The sequence below is a fragment of the Neoarius graeffei genome, chromosome 9 (assembly GCF_027579695.1).
Source record: "Neoarius graeffei isolate fNeoGra1 chromosome 9, fNeoGra1.pri, whole genome shotgun sequence".
In the NCBI taxonomy this organism is placed as follows: Eukaryota; Metazoa; Chordata; class Actinopteri; order Siluriformes; family Ariidae; genus Neoarius; species Neoarius graeffei.
Window position 1 is genome coordinate 89,103,021 of NC_083577.1, and position 23,411 is coordinate 89,126,431.

General features: G+C 43.5%; 1 protein-coding gene across 1 annotated transcript in view; it reads right to left on the bottom strand.

Moving 5' to 3' along the window:
* Positions 1-11,879, bottom strand: part of asic4a (acid-sensing (proton-gated) ion channel family member 4a) — a 195,975-nt gene extending 184,096 nt beyond the window's left edge. The window contains exon 1 of the mRNA XM_060930436.1: positions 11,286-11,879. Coding sequence (XP_060786419.1) covers positions 11,286-11,879 — 594 coding nt within the window. The remainder of the gene's footprint in view (positions 1-11,285) is intronic.
* Positions 11,880-23,411: the final 11,532 nt, after the last annotated feature.

Here is a 23,411-nt window from a genome sequence, read left to right on the forward strand (position 1 = left end):
GAATCCTACATTAGACAAGAATGGGTTAACATTCCTATCCCTAAACTTGAGCAACTTGTCTCCTCAGTCCCCAGACGTTTACAGACTGTTGTAAAGAGAAAAGGGGATGTCTCACAGTGGGAAACATGGCCTTGTCCCAACTTTTTTGAGATGTGTTGTTGTCATGAAATTTAAAATCACCTAATTTTTCTCTTTAAATGATACATTTTCTCAGTTTAAACATTTGATATGTCATCTATGTTCTATTCTGAATAAAATATGGAATTTTGAAACTTCCACATCATTGCATTCCGTTTTTATTTACAATTTGTACTTTGTCCCAACTTTTTTGGAATCGGGGTTCTATCTATCTATCTATCTATCTATCTATCTATCTATCTATCTATCTATCTATCTATCTATCTATTTTAACCAAATATTCAGTGGTTGGATGTATAATTTTGACCCAAAATAGATTAAAACTTGTGCACCAAATTCTTTTTTTAAATAATTAAAGATGTATGTTGTACAATGGCAGCATGGTGGTGTAGTGGTTAGCGCTGTCGCCTCACAGCAAGAAGGTCCTGGGTTCGAGCCCCGGGGCCGGCGAGGGCCTTTCTGTGCGGAGTTTGCATGTTCTCCCCGTGTCCGCGTGGGTTTCCTCCGGGTGCTCCGGTTTCCCCCACAGTCCAAAGACATGCAGGTTAGGTTAACTGGTGACTCTAAATTGAGCGTAGGTGTGAATGTGAGTGTGAATGGTTGTCTGTGTCTATGTGTCAGCCCTGTGATGACCTGGCGACTTGTCCAGGGTGTACCCCGCCTTTCGCCCGTAGTCAGCTGGGATAGGCTCCAGCTTGCCTGCGACCCTGTAGAACAGAATAAAGCGGCTACAGATAATGAGATGAGATGAGATGAGATGTTGTACAATCGTTCTGCCACAGAAAAATAACAATTCAAACAAATCTCTGAAAGCTCAAAATTACCATCACATTCATGTCCATGATGAGCGTATGTAAACTTCTGACTACACTTCTATGCAGCGCCACTCAAAAGTTTGGACACCCCTTCTAATTCAGTGTCTGCTCTTTATTTTTATGAATGAAAAGTCACTTCATGTCTTAAAGTAATGATGGATGTTGTTTCTCTTTACTTAGTTGTTCGATTCTTGACATAATATGAAGGATTACTACAGTTGTGGTGTTGAATAGGACTATTTACTGGATTGTTATTATTTACTATTTACTGTTTGATCACGAACACATTAAGAAGGCAAGAAACTCGTCCACTAATTAACTTTTGACGAGACACAGCTGTTAATTGAAAGATTCTTTCCTCTCCTTATGAAGCTCTCCCAAGTTCTTGAATCGAATTTTCTCAAGGCTGTATGTGTGTGTGTGTGTGTATGTGTGTGTGTGAGAATGTTAGTGATGGTGCATGTGTGTGTTAGTGTATTTTACTGATGGTGTGTATTAGTGATTGTGGTTGTGTGTGTCAGTGATGGTGTGTGTGTATTTGTGTTAGTGTGTGTTAGTGATGACCACAGGTCTCAGCAAGGTGAGATTCGACACCAGCACTTCATCATCACTAACACACTCCTGCTTCCTGAGCAAACAGCTATTTCTCTCTACAGGAACACACACACAGACACACACACTCTCTCTCTCTCGCACTCTCTCTCTCTCTCTCGCTCTCTCTCTCTCGCTCTCTCAGAGGAACCTGTAGAGCGATGCAGCTTACATAACCTGATCTCTGAAGGTGAGTGTTGCTGATGCAGGAGTCGTGTTGAATGTTATTGCTGTTTACACCACAGCGCTGTACAATCCTGGACTCTGATTGGTCGGAAAGCATTGATTAATTTTCACAGCAGCTCTGACAGTAGTGCAGGGTTATATATAATTAATGTACTCATTCTAATATGCGGCGGCATGGTGGTGTAGTGGTTAGCGCTGTCGCCTCATAGCAAGAAGGTCCGGGTTCGAGCCCCGTGGCCGGCGAGGGCCTTTCTGTGCGGAGTTTGCATGTTCTCCCCGTGTCCGCGTGGGTTTCCTCCGGGTGCTCCGGTTTCCCCCACAGTCCAAAGACATGCAGGTTAGGTTAACTGGTGACTCTAAATTGACCGTAGGTGTGAATGTGAGTGTGAATGGTTGTCTGTGTCTAATGCCGCTTTTCCACTACAAACGCGGCTGAGTTGGGCTGAGTCGGGCTGAGCGGGGCTGTTGGAGTTGCATTTCGACTACAACCGCGCTGAACCGTGCTGGCTGGAAGTGGGTGGACACATTGGGTGAAGTTAGTGAAAGTGGGTGGACGTCACGTGATGTCGTTAAGCGGCGCAAACAGTGACATCAGTGAGCTTTTAAGCGGTAGTCTCACGACCCGAATAGTAAACAATAAACATGGAGGACATGGAGTCGTTAGTGTTGCTGGTCTTGGTGCTGTGGCTTGTTGTCACCGACAACGCCAACAGATACTGGCAAGAGCGTATAGATGAGGCGAGGCGCATAAGGCTTCAGAAATTCTCGTAATTCGTAATTCTTCTCCTTCCGGGTTTACGGTGTTTACAGATCCCAGCGTGCTCGCGGGGCGTGTGTGGGCATGTGAGGACACTCCTCCTCACCAATCAGTGCACAGGGGAGTGTCTGCTCACGCCCCCAGCCTCACTCGGCACGGTTTGGCTCGCTTCAGCCCCACTCCAAAACCGTGCGAGTTTTAGGGGCTAAGCAGGCCTGAAGCGAGCTGAGTCGTGCTGTTTTTTGGTAGTCGAAACGCGAGCCGTGTCGGGCTGAAGTGAGCTGAAGCGAGCTGAAGTGAGCTGAAAAAGGGTAGTGGAAAAGGGCCATATGTGTCAGCCCTGTGATGACCTGGCGACTTGTCCAGGGTGTACCCCGCCTTTCGCCCGTAGTCAGCTGGGATAGGCTCCAGCTCGCCTGCGACCCTGTAGAAGGATAAAGCGGCTACAGATAATGGATGGATTCTAATACGCCATGGTTTCTATAGAAATCGCTCGTTCACAGGGGTGTGTACAGCAGATGCTCCACTCATAATATGTAATCATTGACATGGTTAAGTTTTCTGTGAGTAGAAATGTGTTTGTGTTACATTTCCGGAAGGAGTCTCCAGTGTCAGCGCTTTGTAACAGTCAGAGGTGAAGCTGTAATTGTAAGTTTTCTAACTTCTTCAGGACAGAAGAGTTTACACTTCTTTGTGGTTTCTCAGGAAAAATGACTGAAATAAAGAGTGGCTGATGAGGGAACGACTGTTTATAGCTGCTATAACGTCAGTGAGTACAGGAATGAACTGAATGAAATGGATAAAAAGTATGACGTGTCAGTCTTTCATGAAATAAAGTGTAATTGTTGGTAAGTTGCAGTAGTATAAGAGAAATAAAACACTTGTGGATGTGCTGTATTCGGAAAATAATCAACTTCAGGGTGGTTACAGGAAGTGCACTTCATCACACTACCCTGTACTGTACAGGAACAGAGACACACACATAGTGTTTAGTATTTACTACACTGCCTGGTCAAAAAAAAAGTCACCGTTTGGATTTAAATAAGCAAATACCTAAGAGCCTTTGATTGGTCAATTACTGCCGTGATTAATGAGTTTCAGTTGCAACAATTCTTTGAATCCGAACTGATGCAGTGAGGAGCTTCTCATTTCTTAAACAACCATATTGGAAGACGTATCCCGTGCTCATGGAAAAGACATTACTGTGTTTCAGAAGGTCAAATGATTGGGCTCCATGCAGAATCCATGGCTTAATGGTTAGATAAGCATGGCCTAATTGTTAACGAAGCAGCTATGAAACCAAAAGGTCGCTGGTTTGATTCCCTGGACCAGCAGGACTGGCTGAAGTGCCCTTGAGCAAGGCACCTAACCACCAGCTGCTCCAGCAAGAGTGGTGGTGTAGCTTGTGCCTGATTAGCCAAAGAAAAACTGGTGATATGGTTGTCAGTTTGGGCGGTGCCCAGTCTAAACTAAATTATTGTCCTGCATCAAGCAAAGAAAATAACTAAGGAGATCTGAGCTGGAACTGGGTTAAGAACTGTCCAACGCATTATTAAAACCTGGAAGGATGGTGGAGAACCATCAACTTAATGGGGGAAATGTGGTTGGAAAAAGATCCTGACTGACTATGATCAGAGATCACTTAAACACTTGGTGAAGTCAAATCGTAAGCAGTCGACGGTAGAATGCACGGCTATATTTAATAGTGAACTTAAGATCATTTCCACACTCACAATGTGACAAGAATTCACAGGGATGGGACGAAACAGCTGTGTGTCCATAAGAAAACCACCTGTTAGTGAAACTAATCAGAAGAAAACGCTTCAGCTTGCTAGGGAGCATAAAGATTGGACTATGGAGTGATGGAAAAAGGTCATGTGATCTGATGAGTCCAGATTGACCCTATTCCTGAGTGATGGGCGTGCCAGGGAAAGAAGGGAAGCTCATGAAGCGATGCCCCATCATGCATAGTGTCTACTGTACAAGCCTCTGGAGGCAGTGTGATGATCTGGGATTGATTCAGTTGGTCAGGTCGAGGCTCAGCAACGTTATGGGGCAATAAAATGTCAATAAAAAGTCAGCTGACGACCTGAATGTACTGAATGACCAAGTTCACATCACATCAGTGGGGTTTTTCTTCACTGATGGCACAGGCATAAAATTAGGGCTCAGATTGTGAAAGAGTGGTTCAGGGAGCGTGAGGAATCGTTTTCACACATGAATTAACCACCACAGAGTCCTGACCTTAACCCCACTGAGAAACTTGGAATGCTGGAGAAGACGTTACGCAGTGCTTCAACTCTCCCAACATCAACACAAGATCTCAGTGAAAAAGTAATACAACTCTGGACTGAAATAAATGTTGCATAAGTTTGTCAAAACAATGCCACGGCGAATGCGTGCTGTAATCAAAGCTAAAGATGGGCCAAACAAATTTTCGAGTTCAGCGTCCTCTGTTGGCTGTGAGCCAAACTGCACTAAATTTAAAAAAAATGGACGACTTTCTGACACTGTGTTATATGACGCTTCGTTAGCTGTCGAGAGTTGGGGGCGGAGCCAATTTCCAGGACAGAAAATGTGAGCAAAAGCTCGAAACAAAGACACCTGCTAGAGTCAGTGAAATTTACTGAAATTCCTAAAAACAGGACAAAGAAGTACTGAGTCAAGCCAGGTTTCCATTGCAGTGTTAAAAAAATAGAAGCAATTTTTTTAAAAAGTTGACAAAACACAATCGTGACTGGTCTGTTCTTCCACTGAGTGATGTTAGACAATTAATACTGGGTTTTCTCTTTGCATGATAGTAGAGATGCACCGATTGCAATTTTTTGGGCCGATTCCGATTTCCGATTTTCCATGGAGTGTGACCTGCCGATACCGATTTTGGCCGATTCCGATTTCATTTTTTCAAACCACTTCACAGCACACACAGACTATTTTCTTTTTATCTTTTCTTTAATAGAACATTCTGCCAGATTTTCAGTAATAAATTTTCAACACCTCAAAGGTTGAAAACAAACAAAAAGACATTGTTCTTTGTAAAATCTTTCTTCATGTTTGGTATTAACATATTAATTCCTGTAATAGGAAATTCACACAAACATTTTTTCTTTTCCCATCCAATATCTGGCACAAAAACAACTTCCCCCTCATATATTATTTGCCAACTGCTACGGAACACACTTTCATAAGCCTATTTACATCTGAAAACTTATGCCTTATAGAACAACCCATTTCTTCATTCAGTATCAAAATACAAAAATAATTTCCAGTCATACTTATACCATAGCCATTCTATCATCTTTGTCAAATGTGTATTTGTAGAGTAATTTCCAATGGAATCAAGTGCAACCAAGGTCGTAAAACAAACAAAAAGACATTTTTTTCTTTCTCTCTTTGTACAAATCTAACTAGATGTTTGGTAATAGGCTAACGTATTAATTCCTGTAATGGGAAATTCACACAACCACAAATGTTTTCTTCTTTTCACATCCAATATCTGGCACAAAAAAAAAATTAACTATCGTGAATTTTTTTTTTTGTTAACGGCGCGCGCGCCGGTGCTCGTTAGGCGCTCAGGACTGACACTGTTCTGCGCAAGCGCAACACAATCGCACTAGAAAGCATGTTCAAGCTGCCAGTGTAGCTGCAGCCTTTTTAGTTGCGAATTACGAGTATTTCCACTTTCATCTCTATGTGATACACAAGTTTTGATCGGCAGAAAATCGGCATATTTTAATTTTGACCGGCCGGTCGCCGGTCATGGCCGATCACGTGAAAATCGGCCGATTCCGATCGGCAGCCGGTCAATCGGTGCATCTCTGCATGATAGTAATGGGATTTGATACGGGGTATCGACTGCATCCACCACAATAGCCGTTGTACTGTTTCATCAAACGCAAAACATGGTGTTTTGTCAAATTGTCTGAAAAAACACCTTATGTGAGCATATAACCTTTCTTGCTATATTTGAGAGGTTTTTTTTAATGAATGTGTTTTCTCATCTTATCTCTCATCTCATTATCGGTAGCCGCTTTATCCTTCTACAGGGTCGCAGGCAAGCTGGAGCCTATCCCAGCTGACTACGGGCGAAAGGCGGGGTACACCCTGGACAAGTCGCCAGGTCATCACAGGGCTGACACATAGACACAGACAACCATTCACACTCACATTCACACCTACGCTCAATTTAGAGTCACCAGTTAACCTAACCTGCATGTCTTTGGACTGTGGGGGAAACCGGAGCACCCGGAGGAAACCCACGCGGACACGGGGAGAACATGCAAACTCCGCACAGAAAGGCCCTCGTCGGCCCCGGGGCTCGAACCCAGGACCTTCTTGCTGTGAGGCGACAGCACTAACCACTACACCACCGTGCCGCCCTGAATGTGTTTTCATTATAAGAATTATATTCTTCTTGCTGCTCCTTTCCAATCATGAAAAGAGTCACTTTGATCTATGTATCTTGAATTATGTTCTAATTCAATACTGTATATTGTGCATTTTCATGAAAGGAATGAATAAAAAATAAATAAACAAATAAAAAAAATTTAAAATTACATGTTCTTTAGTTTGCAATTTCAAATTGCACATTAAGTAGGTCAAGGGAAACATGGCCACACACACACACACACACACAAGTGCATGCTCCATCCATAGCGATGATTTCCTCCAGGACCCGAGTGATAGCACATCCTAACATTAATAAACTGACATTTCTTCATTTGATATATGTGTAGCACTTCTGATTGGATTTATCATTGTCTGATCTGATTCACAGATTAACATTAGGCCATAACACAACACAGATTTTTACAAATAAACACATGACAAACATAGCACCGCTGGTGTTTCCCATAAATCACGAGACGTTTCCAGAAACCTAAGAGGCCATCAAAATCAGAACAAATCAGGAAACAATAAAAACTCAGAGCTCTGATATCAGTCGTCTTTTACGTTTGTAAAATATCGATGTTTAAATCTCACGTCTATGATTCAGAGTAATGCATACAAGAGAAAACTTTACTTATTTCTGTCTAGAAATAAATCAAGTGAATAAAATACATTGCAGTCAAGAAAATGCGAGTGAGTACTGAGGAAAAACTGGAATAAATCAGAGCTCGAGCATCGCCTGTGGATGAGACAGCATTTCCACCAAAAACACGAGACCAAATGGTCTTTCATTTACTTTCTATATGTCTGCAAAATTTTCATTATAAGCAAACCGTCATCAAAAGTGTGTTCCATGGATGGCAAAACATTTGACTAAACATCTGTCTGAACATCTGTGTGATGGAGAAATATCATTCCATAATGCTACAGGGGAAAAACGAAGGACTGTCAGAGGAAATGCACATTTATTCTGGTTTACTGAAACAGGGTTGCCAGATTGGGCTTTATGGTTCCAGAGAATGACAGAGGGCACAGTAAACACACACTGCACATAACACACACACACGCACACTGCACATAACACACACACACACACACACACACACACTGTACATTACACACACTCACAATGCACATTACATACATATACACACTGCACACAGCATATTACACACACAAACACACTCACTGCACATTACACACTCACTGCACATTACACACTCACTGCACACTGTACATTACACACTCACTGCACATTACACACTCACTGCACACTGTACATTACACACTCACTGCACATTACACACTCACTGCACACTGTACATTACACACTCACTGCACATTACACACTCACTGCACACTGTACATTACACACTCACTGTACATTACACACTCACTGCACACTGTACATTACACACTCACTGCACATTACACACTCACTGCACACTGTACATTACACACTCACTGTACATTACACACTCACTGCACACTGTACATTACACACTCACTGCACATTACACACTCACTGCACACTGTACATTACACACTCACTGTACATTACACACTCACTGCACACTGTACATTACACACTCACTGCACACTGTAAATTACACACTCACTGCACATTACACACTCACTGCACACTGTACATTACACACTCACTGCACACTGTAAATTACACACTCACTGCACATTACACACTCACTGCACACTGTACATTACACACTCACTGCACATTACACACTCACTGCACACTGTACATTACACACTCACTGTACATTACACACTCACTGCACACTGTACATTACACACTCACTGCACACTGTAAATTACACACTCACTGCACATTACACACTCACTGCACACTGTACATTACACACTCACTGCACACTGTAAATTACACACTCACTGCACACTGTACATTACACACTCACTGCACATTACACACTCACTGCACATTACACACTCACTGCACACTGTAAATTACACACTCACTGTACATTACACACTCACTGCACACTGTACATTACACACTCACTGCACATTAAAAACACTGCATATTACACACACTATATTACACACTCACTGCACACTGCATATTACACACACTGCATATTACACACTCACTGTAAATTACACACTCACTGCATATTACACACTCACTGCACACTGTACATTACACACTCACTGCACATAACACATTATACACACTGCATATTACACACTCACCGCACACTGCACATTACACACACTGCATATTACACACTCACTGCACACTGTAGATTACACACACTGCATATTACACACTCACCGCACACTGCACATTACACACACTGCATATTACACACTCACTGCACACTGTAGATTACACACACTGCATATTTCACACTCACTGCACACTGCACATTACACACTCACTGCACATAACACATTATACACACTGCATATTACACACTCACCGCACACTGCACATTACACACACTGCATATTACATACTCACTGCACGATGTAGATTACACACACTGCATATTACACACTCACTGCACACTGTAGATTACATACACTGCATATTTCACACTCACTGCACACTGTAGATTACACACACTGCATATTTCACACTCACTGCACACCGCACATTACACACTCACTGCACATAACACATTATACACACTGCATATTACACACTCACCGCACACTGCACATTACACACACTGCATATTTCACACTCACTGCACGATGTAGATTACACACACTGCATATTACACACTCACTGCACACTGTAGATTACATACACTGCATATTTCACACTCACTGCACACTGTAGATTACATACACTGCATATTTCACACTCAGTGCACACTGCACATTACACACACTGCATATTACACACTCACTACACACTGCACATTACACACACTGCATATTACACACTCACTGCACACTGCATATTACACACACTGCATATTACACACTCACTGTAAATTACACACTCACTGCATATTACAAACTCACTGCACACTGTACATTACACACTCACTGCACATAACACATTATACACACTGCATATTACACACTCACCGCACACTGCACATTACACACACTGCATATTACACACTCACTGCACACTGCACATTACACACACTGCACATTACACACTCACTGCACATTACACACTCACTGCACATTACACACTCACTGCACATTACACACTCAGTGTACATTACACACTCACTGCACACTGTACATTACACACTCACTGCACACTGCACATTACACACTCACTGCACACTGTACATTACACACTCACTGCACACTGTACATTACACACTCACTGCACACACTCACTGCACATTAAACACACTGCATATAACACACACAGCATATTACACACTCACTGTACATTACACACTCACTGCTTATTACACACTCGCTGTACACTGCACATTAAACACACTGCATATAACACTCTCACTGCACACTGTACATTACACACACTGCATAGTACACACTGCAAACTGCACATTACACACACTGCACATTGCACACAGTTTCTTACACATGCAGATTAGACAGACACTGCACATTTTACACACTGCACATTACACACTCACTGCACACACAAACACACACACACACACACACACACACTTTGCACATTTTACACACACACACACACACACACTCTGCACATTTTATACACACACACACACTCTGCACATTTTACACACACACACACACACACACACACACAGACTGCACACACAAGCACACACACTGCACATTAAACACATCAATTTACACACACTACACATCAAACACACTGCACATTACACACACTGCATATTCCACAGGCGCGCGCGCACACCACATATTACACACACTGCAAGTTAGACACACTGCGCATCACACTGTGCACTTTACACACTGAAAGTTACACACACACACTGCACATCTCTCTCTCTCTCACACACACACACACACTGCACATCTCTCTCTCTCTCACACACACACACACACACACACACTGCACATCTCTCTCTCTCTCACACACACACACACACACACACTGCACATCTCTCTCTCTCTCACACACACACACACACACACACTGCACATCTCTCTCTCTCTCTCTCACACACACACACACACACACACACTGCACATCTCTCTCTCTCTCACACACACACACACACACACACACACTGCACATCTCTCTCTCTCTCTCTCACACACACACACACACACACACACTGCACATCTCTCTCTCTCTCACACACACACACACACACTGCACATCTCTCTCTCTCTCACACACACACACACACACACTGCACATCTCTCTCTCTCTCACACACACACACACACACACACAGGGAGAGTGAAGCGCATCCGAAACTTTGTGCACTCACCACGGAGAAGTCTCGCGCTGAGCAGTTGTGTCCGCTGAAGTTGCAGCTCTTGAGCATGTCCTCCAGCTGGTGTCCGGTCCGGTTGAAGATGTCCTGCATGTCCGGGGCGGGGTACTGCAGGTCAGCCGCGCGGTGCCCCTCGGTGTTTTTGGGCGGGAGGCCGGTCAGGTTGGCCAGGTGGTAGATGTCTGCGTCGGTGAGCGCGGAGAAGCGGAAGCGGTTCGTGTTGCAGATGGTCACGGCGGGGAAGAGCAGCTCGCGCGCGGCCTCTTCGCGCAGCGCCGTCACGTGCGCGCGCTGCAGGTACGACACGGCGCACTGGGTCGCCTGGTACAGGAAGAGCGCGAGCGACGCCAGCAGCGCCACGGCCCAGAGCGCGCGCCTCGCGCACCCGCCGCCGCTCCCGCCCGGAACCCCGAACACCTGCTTCATCCCGTGCAGAGAGCACGAGCTGGCGAACCCGGCCAGGTCCTTCACCGGCGCGCGGCAGCTCTCCTCCAGCAGACTCGCGCGCTCTCCGCCGTCCGCTCCGCCTCTCCGCTTCTCCTCCTCCTCGGAGAATTTAATCTTACACACGAACTCCACCGGCATCATGGGCTCGGGCTGCAGGGCTCCGGGGGCTGCAGGGCGTACCGTGGGCTCTTCTCCCTTCCCCGCGTGCGCGCGCGCTAAAACAAGACTTAAACTCCAAACAGACAGACAGACAGATGTTGATGTCCGTGTGTTTAAACCTCTGGATCTCGGGTTTCCCCGCGCGCGCGCTCCTCTGTTCCCCTCTGTGATCCTCGGACTGAGAAAACAAGAAGGAAGACCTGAACAACTCCTAAAAGAGAGAGAGAGAGACACCCCCCCCCCGTCTCTCTCTCTCTCTCTCTCTCTCTCTCTCCCTCTCTTTTTTCTAGTGCACTACTTCAGTACCGGATCACCCTCATCATCACCGGTGCCGGAAACAAACAAATAAACAAACTCATAAAAAAAAATCATATAAAGGAAGAGCACGCGCTGTTTCAGAGCCACGGTGACCGGATATACCCGAGGCTCGCGAGTTGCTTAATAATTCAGGTGATTAGTTATTTGCTTTATTATTTTTGGAGACAAAAGGAAGCACCTCTCTCTCTCTCTCTCTCTCTCTGTGTGTGTTTCTGTTGCATGTCTGTAATAAAGGACCCTCACACTGCCCTTGTGTGCAACATGAATAAACAGTGAAGAACAGTTGCAGCACTGTGAACATCTCATCATTTCATCCTTGACTGTGAAATTTAACGCGACACTCACATCAGATCACACTACAGGAATTCAGCAGATGCTCTTATCCAGAGCGACGTACATCAGGACCCTTACATACCCCAACAGCAGTGGGCAGCCCACGGTGCGGTCAGGGGTTCGGTGCCTTGCTCAAGGGCACTTCAGCCATTCCCGCTGGTCCAGGGAATCAAACCAGCGACCTTTTGGTCCTAAAGCTGCATCTCTGACATTTAGGCCATGATTAGTGAAACCCGGATCCACATTTTCCTGGAGAAGTGTGTCATAGTTAATATCTCACAATGATGAAGGAGTCAGAAATAAGTTGCTTGGCTTTAATTTCTCTTGTGTTTTCCTTCCATTCTTCCATAAGCAGCTGTGATTTCTGAATGATGACACTGTAACACCAGTACGTTGTTAACCATGTCCATAATGCAAGAGCTGTAAACTGAATTCATCAAATGATGCGTTATACCAGTAAAGAGTTTTTGATATTGGGAAGCGATCCACTAACATCATGGTGACTAGCTCTCAGATTTGGCGTTCGGTATTATGAAGAGTCAAAAATCTATAAATAAATAAAGCAAGAGCTCTCAGAAATGTGTGATTAAACATGTGGGTGAACGTACAGTGTCCTCTTCAACTGATCTGAGTTCAGTCCGATCTTCCACACAGTGGACTACATTCTTCCAACATGTGATCAAGATGGAGTTGGTTCACACCTGGCTGAGAAAAATAACAAAACCAAAATCACATTTGAATGCACAAACACAAACTCAGTAATGAATGCAAAAACCGAGTGTCAGTCTCAGAGCACTATTTATTAAACTCTTATCAGACACATTAACCGAAATCCATCCATTATCTGTAGCCGCGTATCCTGTGCAGGGTTGCAGGCGAGCTGGAGCCTATCCCAGCTGACTACGGGTGAAAGGCGGGGTTCACCCTGGACAAGTCGCCAGGTCATCACAGGGCTGACACATAGACACAGACAACCATTCACACTCACATTCACACCTACGGTCAATTTAGAGTCACCAGTTAACCTAATCTGCATGTCTTTGGACTGTGGGGGAAACCGGAGCACCCGGAGGAAACCCACGGGGAGAACATGCAAACTCCACACAGAAAGGCCCTCGTCAGCCGCTGGGCTCGAACCCTGAACCTTCTTGCTGTGAGGCAACAGCGCTAACCACTACACCACCGTGCCGCCCATTAACAGAAATATCATCGCTTAAAAAGCAGTACATTCAAATTCATATTATAAAATGCATTACATAAAAATAGCACTCTTTAAATCTACAGAGAACTAAAAAATAAATTCAGTTATGATTCTTATTTTTAATCTCATGACTAACCAGGTCACAACTGAGGGGAAAGTGAGAAAAACAAACACGGAGGACAGAAAGCCAGAGAATAATTAAGCATGAGTCCAAAACTACAGTGAAGGCAAACAACCTCCTGACCAGCAGAGTGGCACCGACGTTTATTTAATCTGCCTTACTGATCATAATAAATCTAATCTGGACATATTGTGAAAAGAGTCGAAACGGTCGAAATTCATGAAGCGAATGTAGAATTGTAAAATTGTGGTTTGGTGGGATCTTGTCATTTCCAGGATGGTACTAGTTATTTTAAGAGCTTTATTTTTACCTTAGTATCTGGGCATTTTAATACAGGAAGTGGTCCTTTAGAGGATTTTGAGATGGTCTTGCTGCTGATTCTGCTGAGAACAGATGCCTGGATGCTTGCCTTGGAAAAAAAAAAAAAAAAAGCTGCTGCCAGAAAACTAGTCACTAATAAAAGTTTGTAAATCCCTGGAATATTTGCCACTCATTAACACGTTTGGTCTTTGGTTCGCTCATTACTGCCTTGACTATGGTATTATCTTGAAAGCTTATTGTGTACTCAAGGATATATTGGGTTTGTGAAAATCACACTATTCTACTTTTACAAATAAATTATTCTGTAGCAGGCAGATGGACAGGTACCAGGTGCATAAAAAAGAGGAAGGAAGAATAACAAACAACATCAGTGTAAATAATGGCATCTATTCAGCACGGCTCGAAGGAACATGAGCTTTGGCAAGATGTGCTGCGATGAATACAGAGTCCTCTAAATTGGTTCAGTAATTACCTGTAATAGCTTCAGTTTTCAGCCCATTAAATACTCATAACAATGTTGATGAGGCTGAACTGAGTTTGGATTAAAGCTTCTTCCGAGCACGTTCTCATTTTCTTTGTTTGAACACATATATTCATTCAGGTCAGTGGCCTTTCACTTAAAAGACCTTTAAAGCAAAGCAGCATTTACAGGAGAATTAAACAGCTTTCAGTTTGAAGGCCACAGAGCTAAAGTGCAGCAGAGCAAGATTATCGTACAACACACAGACAGAGCGAAAGAAACAAAACTGATATAGATGGAGACATAATACAGGAACAGAGTGATGCTAATGACGTAAATATTTCAGACTTGCTAATCATGATATGCCGTGATTATATTTATTTTAAAAAAACTCATAAAAATGACTGAAATTATCCTCTATTTTAGCACATGGTCTATTAAACACACTGCATGTTTTTATTTCTTTGGCCTATTTTCAGTGAAAGGTGCTCAGCTGTGCAAATCATTTTGTTATTTCATTGGCAAAACCAGACAGCAAATAGAGAGGGAAATTATGTGTTTGAAATTAAAAAGAAAAAAGATTTCAGAGAAAATATTGAAAGCATATTGCACATTTTACTGAGACTGTGCCTGTAAACAGAACACAATAGCGACATTTAATAGCTTTTGGTCTGGATATATATATATATTTTAAATTACCAACAAACAGAAATCGATGGAAAATGTTAAAGGCAAATGACTGTTTTATATCTCGTTTCTGTGCTATATTGCAGCATTTCCTTACATGGACATGGTGCATGAAGTTGCTTATTTCATATTCTGACCTGCAAAAACTCTGCCATATCAGCATCTGTGTCAGGGCTGTAGACCATAGACAGGGAAGAAAGACATCCAACCAGGGCTAGAGACAAAGGGGAAAGAAGTAGGGCCTGTCTTACCTGGGTTCATGGCTTGGGTCTGACACTGAGGAAGGTTCAGAAGCTGGGGCTGGCAGACAGGAGGGCTAAGGAACCAAGTTTGACATTCAGGAAGTCTGGCATACAGGAAGGTTTGGGGGATGTGTCTGAGTTTCAAAAAGGTTCAGGGCCTGGGTTTGACACTCAGGAAGGACGAACAGACTGATTGTGACCTTCAGGAAGGCTAAGAGTCTGGTTCTGATACTCAAGAAGGTTCAAGGGCTGCAGAATGGTGTAAGAGGAGGCTAAGGGACTGGATCTGACTCTGGACAAGCCATCTGGGCCAGGTCTGAACTGAAAACGGAGAAAAAGAAGAATCAAGGACTGAGTGTAGTACTGGTAAAGTCTCAGGGGCATGGTGTGGTGCTGGAAAAGAGTCAGGAACTGGGCATGATGCTGATAAAGGCTCAGGAACTGGGTGTGGTGCTGGTAAAGACTCAGGGGCTGGGTGTGGTGTTGGAGAAAACTCAGGGGCTGGGTGTGGTGTTGGAGAAAACTCAGGAACTGGGTGTGGTGTTGGTAAAGACTCAGGGGCTGGGTGTGGTGTTGGTAAAGACTCCGGGGCTGGGTGTGGTGCTGGTAAAGACTCAGGGGCTGGGTGTGGTGTTGGAGAAAACTCAGGAACTGGGTGTGGTGTTGGTAAAGACTCCGGGGCTGGGTGTGGTGCTGGTAAAGACTCAGGGGCTGGGTGTGGTGTTGATAAAGACTCCGGGGCTGGGTGTGGTGTTGGTAAAGACTCCGGGGCTGGGCGTGGTGTTGGTAAAGACTCCGGGGCTGGGTGTGGTGTTGGTAAAGACTCCGGGGCTGGGCGTGGTGTTGGTAAAAACTCCGGGGCTGGGTGTGGTGTTGGTAAAGACTCCGGGGCTGGGCGTGGTGTTGGTAAAGACTCCGGGGCTGGGTGTGGTGCTGGTAAAGACTCCGGGGTTGGGCGTGGTGTTGGTAAAGACTCCGGGGCTGGGTGTGGTGTTGGTAAAGACTCCGGGGCTGGGCGTGGTGTTGGTAAAGACTCCGGGGCTGGGTGTGGTGCTGGTAAAGACTCCGGGGCTGGGCGTGGTGTTGGTAAAGACTCCGGGGCTGGGCGTGGTGTTGGTAAAAACTCCGGGGCTGGGTGTGGTGTTGGTAAAGGCTCCAGGGCTGGGCGTGGTGTTGGTAAAGACTCTGGGGCTGGGTGTGGTGCTGGTAAAGACTCCAGGGCTGGGCGTGGTGTTGGTAAAGACTCCGGGGCTGGGCGTGGTGTTGGTAAAGACTCCGGGGCTGGGCGTGGTGTTGGTAAAGACTCCGGGGCTGGGCGTGGTGCTGGTAAAGACTCCGGGGCTGGGCTTGGTGTTGGTAAAGACTCCGGGGCTGGGCGTGGTGCTGGTAAAGACTCCGGGGCTGGGCGTGGTGTTGGTAAAGACTCCGGGGCTGGGCGTGGTGTTGGTAAAGACTCCGGGGCTGGGCGTGGTGCTGGTAAAGACTCCGGGGCTGGGCGTGGTGTTGGTAAAGGTTCAGGGGCTGGGGCTGGTGTTGTTAAAGACAGGTGCTAATACACTCTCTGTAAATAATTAAATAATACATACTACCATGTATACCTCTTTATACAAATAAGTAAATACATTATTATTATTATTATTATTATTATTATTATTATTATTATTATTATCAAGAACAGAAATAATTATTCATAGCAGTAAATGTCTGGGTTTATAAGAATTGTAGTGTTGATGTGAGGGGAAAAAAAGCTCCTTTAAAGCACAGATGGCAGCATGTCCCAGTCCACAGGTTTAATAATTCAGAAACAGATGCATGATGAAGAACTGACCCTCATCATCCTCATATGCAAAGAACTCCTCCTCCTAGGACTTCCTCAATTTATAGCTCTTATATATTAGAATAGAGGAATAAAACCTTCAAGAAAGTAGATTATTAATTATTTAAGATGGCTCAGTGGAATAACTGTACAGTTATAACTCTATAGTAGGTGTATAATACACTCTATCACACTTCTGCAGCTGATGACTTCCTGCTTTCTGCCTCCACATACAAGGAACCTCTGCATCGTCTGCTGGGAAAATGTCAAATACATCTCAGTAATGATGCAGTATCATGGAAAAGTCTGCAGGACTCTGTACTGACCAAAACAAAACACACAATTATAATAAATGAAGTGTAAGATATTAGAGTGCATTACACCACAGTACTGGTGAGTTCTGGGTTCTGATTGGTGGTTATTGTTTCTGTAGTAACAGGGACCCGTACAGTGGATGCTGTCTGTTTGTCCTTCCTCTCATGTAAATGGATTAAAAACATGTAATAGTTGATACTGTGACATGATGTGGAGAGAAATGTTTGTGTAATGTTTGTGGAAGGAATTTCCAGTGTCAGCGCTGTGTAACAGTCAGAGCTAAAGCTGGAACTTTAAGTTTCCTGATATTTTCAGGACGGAGGAGTTTACACTGCTTTGCAGTTTCTTGGTAAATAACAGAAACTACCATCTTTTGTAGACGTGAACATTTTACTTTTAGTTTACTTTAAACTTTATTATACACAGAATCCAAAAAAGATAAACCTTATTTACACTGGAGCTGTGTTATCCTCATTATGAATAATGAGGAAATAAATGTAATTAATGTTGTTTAATAAACAATAATCATTATTCTAGCCACATTCCCTGGATATGAGCAATCGTGCGCTCTGATTGGCTACTCTACTACTAGGATATCAGCTCATATACTATGAGTAGAGAAAAACAAAATGGCGGAGAGCATCAAGTCAGATAAATCACTTTGTAATCAAGTATTTAAAAGAAACAGAAATAGCTAAAAGAATATACAGTTAGGTCCATATATATTTGGACACTGACACAAATTTTGTTTTTTTACCTGTTTACTGAAACATATTCAAGTTATAGTTATATAATGGACATGGACATAAAGTCCAGACTTTCAGCTTTCATTTGAGGGTATCCACATTAAAATTGGATGAAGGGTTTAGGAGTTTCAGCTCCTTAACATGTGCCACCCTGTTTTTAAAGGGACCAAAAGTAATTGGACAATTGACTCAAAGGCTATTTCATGGGCAGGTGTGGGCAATTCCTTTGTTATGTCATTCTCAATTAAGCAGATAAAAGGCCTGGAGTTGATTTGAGGTGTGGTGCTTGCATTTGGAAGATTTTGCTGTGAAGAAAACATGCGGTCAAAGGAGCTCTCCATGCAGGTGAAACAAGCCATCCTTAAGCTGCGAAAACAGAAAAAACCCATCCGAGAAATTGCTACAATATTAGGAGTGGCAAAATCTACAGTTTGGTGCATCCTGAGAAAGAAAGAAAGCACTGGAGAACTCATCAATGCAAAAAGACCTGGACGCCCACAGAAGACAACAGTGGTGGATGATCGCAGAATAATTTACATGGTGAAGAGAAACCCCTTCACAACAGCCAACCAAGTGAACAACACTCTCCAGGAGGTAGGCGTATCAATATCCAAATCTACCATAAAGAGAAGACTGTATGAAAGTAAATACAGAGGGTTCACTGCATAGTGCAAGCCACTCATAAGCCTCAAGAATAAAAAGGCTAGATTGGACTTTGCTAAAAAACATCTAAAAAAGCCAGCACAGTTCTGGAAGAACATTCTTTGGACAGATGAATCCAAGATCAACCTCTACCAGAATGATGGAAAGAAAAAAGTATGGCGAAGGTGTGGTACAGCTCATGATCCAAAGCATACCACATCATCTGTAAAACACGGCGGAGGCAGTGTGATGGCTTGGGCATGCATGGCTGCCAGTGGCACTGGGTCACTAGTGTTTATTGATGATGTGACACAGGACAGAAGCAGCCGGATGAATTCTGAGGTATTCAGAGACGTACTGTGTGCTCAAATCCAGCCAAATGCAGCCAAACTGATTGGTCGGCGTTTCATAATACAGATGGACAATGACCCAAAACATAAAGCCAAAGCAACCCAGGAGTTTATTAAAGCAAAGAAGTGGAATATTCTTGAATGGCCAAGTCAGTCACCTGATCTCAACCCAATTGAGCAGCATTTCACTTGTTAAAGACTAAACTTCAGACAGAAAGGCCCACAAACAAACAGCAACTGAAAACCGCTGCAGTAAAGGCCTGGCAGAGCATTAAAAAGGAGGAAACACAGCGTCTGGTGATGTCCATGAGTTCAAGACTTCAGGCAGTCATTGCCAACAAAGGGTTTTCAACCAAGTATTCGAAATGAACATTTTATTCACAATTATTTAATTTGTCCAATTACTGTTGAGCCCCTGAAATGAAGGGATTGTGTTTAAAAAATGCTTTAGTTCCTCACATTTTTATGCAATCATTTTGTTCAACCCACTGAATTAAAGCTGAAAGTCTGAACTTCAACTGCATCTGAATTGTTTTGTTCAAAATTCATTGTGGTAATGTACAGAACCAAAATTAGAAAAATGTTGTCTCTGTCCAAATATTTATGGACCTAACTGTATCCCCCCCCCAATATCTCCTGTTCCACACCAGCCCAGTCGGTGGCGGTAATGCACCTTTAAGCTGGTTTGCCAACCATCAAAAAACCCTAAGGAAGGAAAACAAAATGGCGGCGCATGTTACTGAACTAACCGAGGATGAAATAAAACTCTACTCGAAAACAAAACCCCCCAAAAAAGCAACAAAATATGGAATGAAAGTATCTGATGGTGAGAACGTTTTTTTTTTCAAGAATTATTATTATCACATTTTTCACAAATTGTTCCTGTCATTTCGCCGGTTTGTTTACATTCTAAGCGGAAATGATTTTGTCGGACATTTTGTGTAAAGTTTTTATTTATTGAATTTGCAGAAAATAAAAATGCTCCTTTTCTCAAAATCCAGTGACTGTGGATCGAATTAAACAGTTATTCCACTCAATCTTGTCGTACATGGCTTAAGAGAAATAAAACACTTGGGGATGTGGTGTTATCGGAAAATAATCAAATTCACGTTGGGAACAATAATTAAACTTCATCACACCACCCTGTCTTTGATTATTATCTCATCCAGCCGGCAGGTGATGAGTTTATGCCCTCATGTGTTGTCCGGCATTGTCCTCATTTTACGAAAATCGCTTCTTCTCTCTCAATTCTTCACTGATTTTTATTCTTTTTGGCAGGAAGGTAGGTCTGCCTGGGCTGCATAGAGCTTCCACCCAAATTTGCATAATTGCAATTAATAAGGAAAATATGGGGTAATTAAGCCCTAATGAGCAGTTTCCACACAAATCGCTTCTTCTCCCTCAATTCTTCACCGATTTTGATTTTTTCTGGCATGTAGGTAGGGGGCGGCACGGTGGTGTAGTGGTTAGCGCTGTCGCCTCACAGCAAGAAGGTCTGGGTTCGAGCCCCGTGGCCGGCGAGGGCCTTTCTGTGTGGAGTTTGCATGTTCTCCCCGTGTCCGCGTGGGTTTCCTCCGGGTGCTCCGGTTTCCCCCACAGTCCAAAGACATGCAGGTTAGGTTAACTGGTGACTCTAAATTGAGCGTAGGTGTGAATGTGAGTGTGAATGGTTGTCTGTGTCTATGTGTCAGCCCTGTGATGACCTGGCGACTTGTCCAGGGTGTACCCCGCCTTTCGCCCGTAGTCAGCTGGGATAGGCTCCAGCTTGCCTGCGACCCTGTAGAAGGATAAAGCGGCTAGAGATAATGAGATGAGATGAGATGTAGGTAGGGGTACCTAGGGTGCATATAACTTCTGCCCAGATTTGCATTAAGCCTTAATGCCTTAAGCAGTTCAACAATTGACTTCGTCTCAGTCAATTCCTCACCGTTTTGGATTCTTTCTGGTAAATAGGTCGGTATTCCTAGGGTGGATATCGCTTCTATATATAGCTTGTATAGAGTGTATATAGCTTGCAACATTTATTGCGCAAAGTGGTCCACTTTAGATCGTTCCTTCTGGACTAGACGGGGCCGGAGTGAACTACACCGTCATTGATGGTCTTGTTTTACTGTTCCAGGACAACACAGTGTTTTATTCCTTTCTTGGCAAAAAAGTAGGTAAATAAAGCAATAAAACAAATGCAGGTCAAAATTGTTCATTCAATAAATTCCAGCATGTGAAAGGATTAAAGATTTCAGAAGCAGGTTAAAGCGACGTGAGAAGCAGTCGCTTCCTATTTCACACAAACACACACACACACACACACACAGAGGGAAATTGCTGAGTTAGCATTTCTGTGGTTAGCACTGATGAAAGAAGCGCGTTCGTGAGGAAACGGTGTCCTGACATGACGGATTAGGAGAGGAATAAATCACAAAATGCTGCTGTATCATCCCTGCCTTGATCAATCGCACCTGATCAATAATTCTGTCTCTTGTCTGATATGAAGGAGATGCAGGAAGACACCTGGTGGCCTTATTAGCATCAGGTAGCGAGCGGCTAACGGCAGGGCTAACGACACTTTTATAGATTAATATTATATTAGGGTTGTGCTGGAGGGATGAGGAGGAGGAAGAGGAAGAGGAAGAGAGCTCCACGTGTCACTGAAACTTGAACACCACATTTTATTGTTGACCAAATTCTGTTCCAAGTTGATGAGGACATGTTAAGAAGTTGATGGGACTTTAAAAAGTATTCCTTCACACAAAAGAAGGACTTTTTTCATACAATTACTGGAGTGCCCCCCCCCCCCAAAAAAAGTGTTAATGTCCAATGCCTTAAAATACAGTAGATGAATACCGTCCAAAGGTGTGGAGGCTCAAAAATAGTCCACATGCCACCCGTCAAAAGTTTGTCCATTTTAAATAAAAAGACTGGAGTCAGCTGATGTGCTTTACCTTTCATCAGCTAGAAAAGAAAAAAAATCACAAAGGGCTTCATTATAAGGAGGAGAGGAGAAAATAACAGGCGTTTTGTTAAAAATGGTATTTCTGAAGCTGCAATAACGCCGGGCTTTCTGATGGCCGCCAGCGTTAATTAGATGAGCAGCGTGCATAATGCTGAGTGACCTTTAGCGCTGCGGTTCCTTCACCCCCAGATTGGGACATTTAGTCATCGCTGTGACCAAATTATCTTTCTGCTTCTACCTGCTGTGTCAGAAAATGGAGCCTAATAAGAACAAGAGTGGATAAAAGAAAAAGGAAAAGAGAGGGAAGAAGAGAAGAGAAGAGTCAGTCATGTCCAGGTTATCATCTCCTCACTCGGTTGCTCAGCAGAACGTCCAGCCAGCTCAGAGATGAAGGCAAGGAATTCAGAGGAAAGTCATGTGTAGCAGGTGAAATGATGAAGATGAACTTGCTCCTCAAGTTGGAACCTCAAGAGTGCAAACACTGAGCTAGTGAGTGCAGAGTTGCTTCATCATCTTGCTGTTCTTTTATCAAGACAAGCCTTTCAACAACAAAATATAATGCATCAGAATACTTTAGAAAATGTGGTTGATATAGTTGTATTTATTTATTTTTTTCCTTGTTTTAGCCAAAAACAGTGACAAAAACACACTCAAAGATAAATGCTGGTAGGGGCAATTATTTATGATTAGGACAGCTGGGTAAAGCAGGAAGATGAGTTGGTGTGTTTGTATTGTCCAGTGAGATGAAATGGAATGGGTTAGCATGCTAGCTGTTAGCATGTTAGCATTAGCATGCTAACAGTGAGCATTTTAGCCATAGTATGTTAGCGTGTTAACCGTTAGTATATTGAGGTTTTTCACCTGACGTCACAGGGTCACGTGACGCCCCGGTGTCCGCCATTTTGAAGGTCAAGCTAGCTAATGTCAACAACATAGTAGCTAGTATGTTACTGTAGCAATGTTTACGTTCAGTCATTTGGATGACTGTTAAAACCTTTCAGTCTCAAGTTTT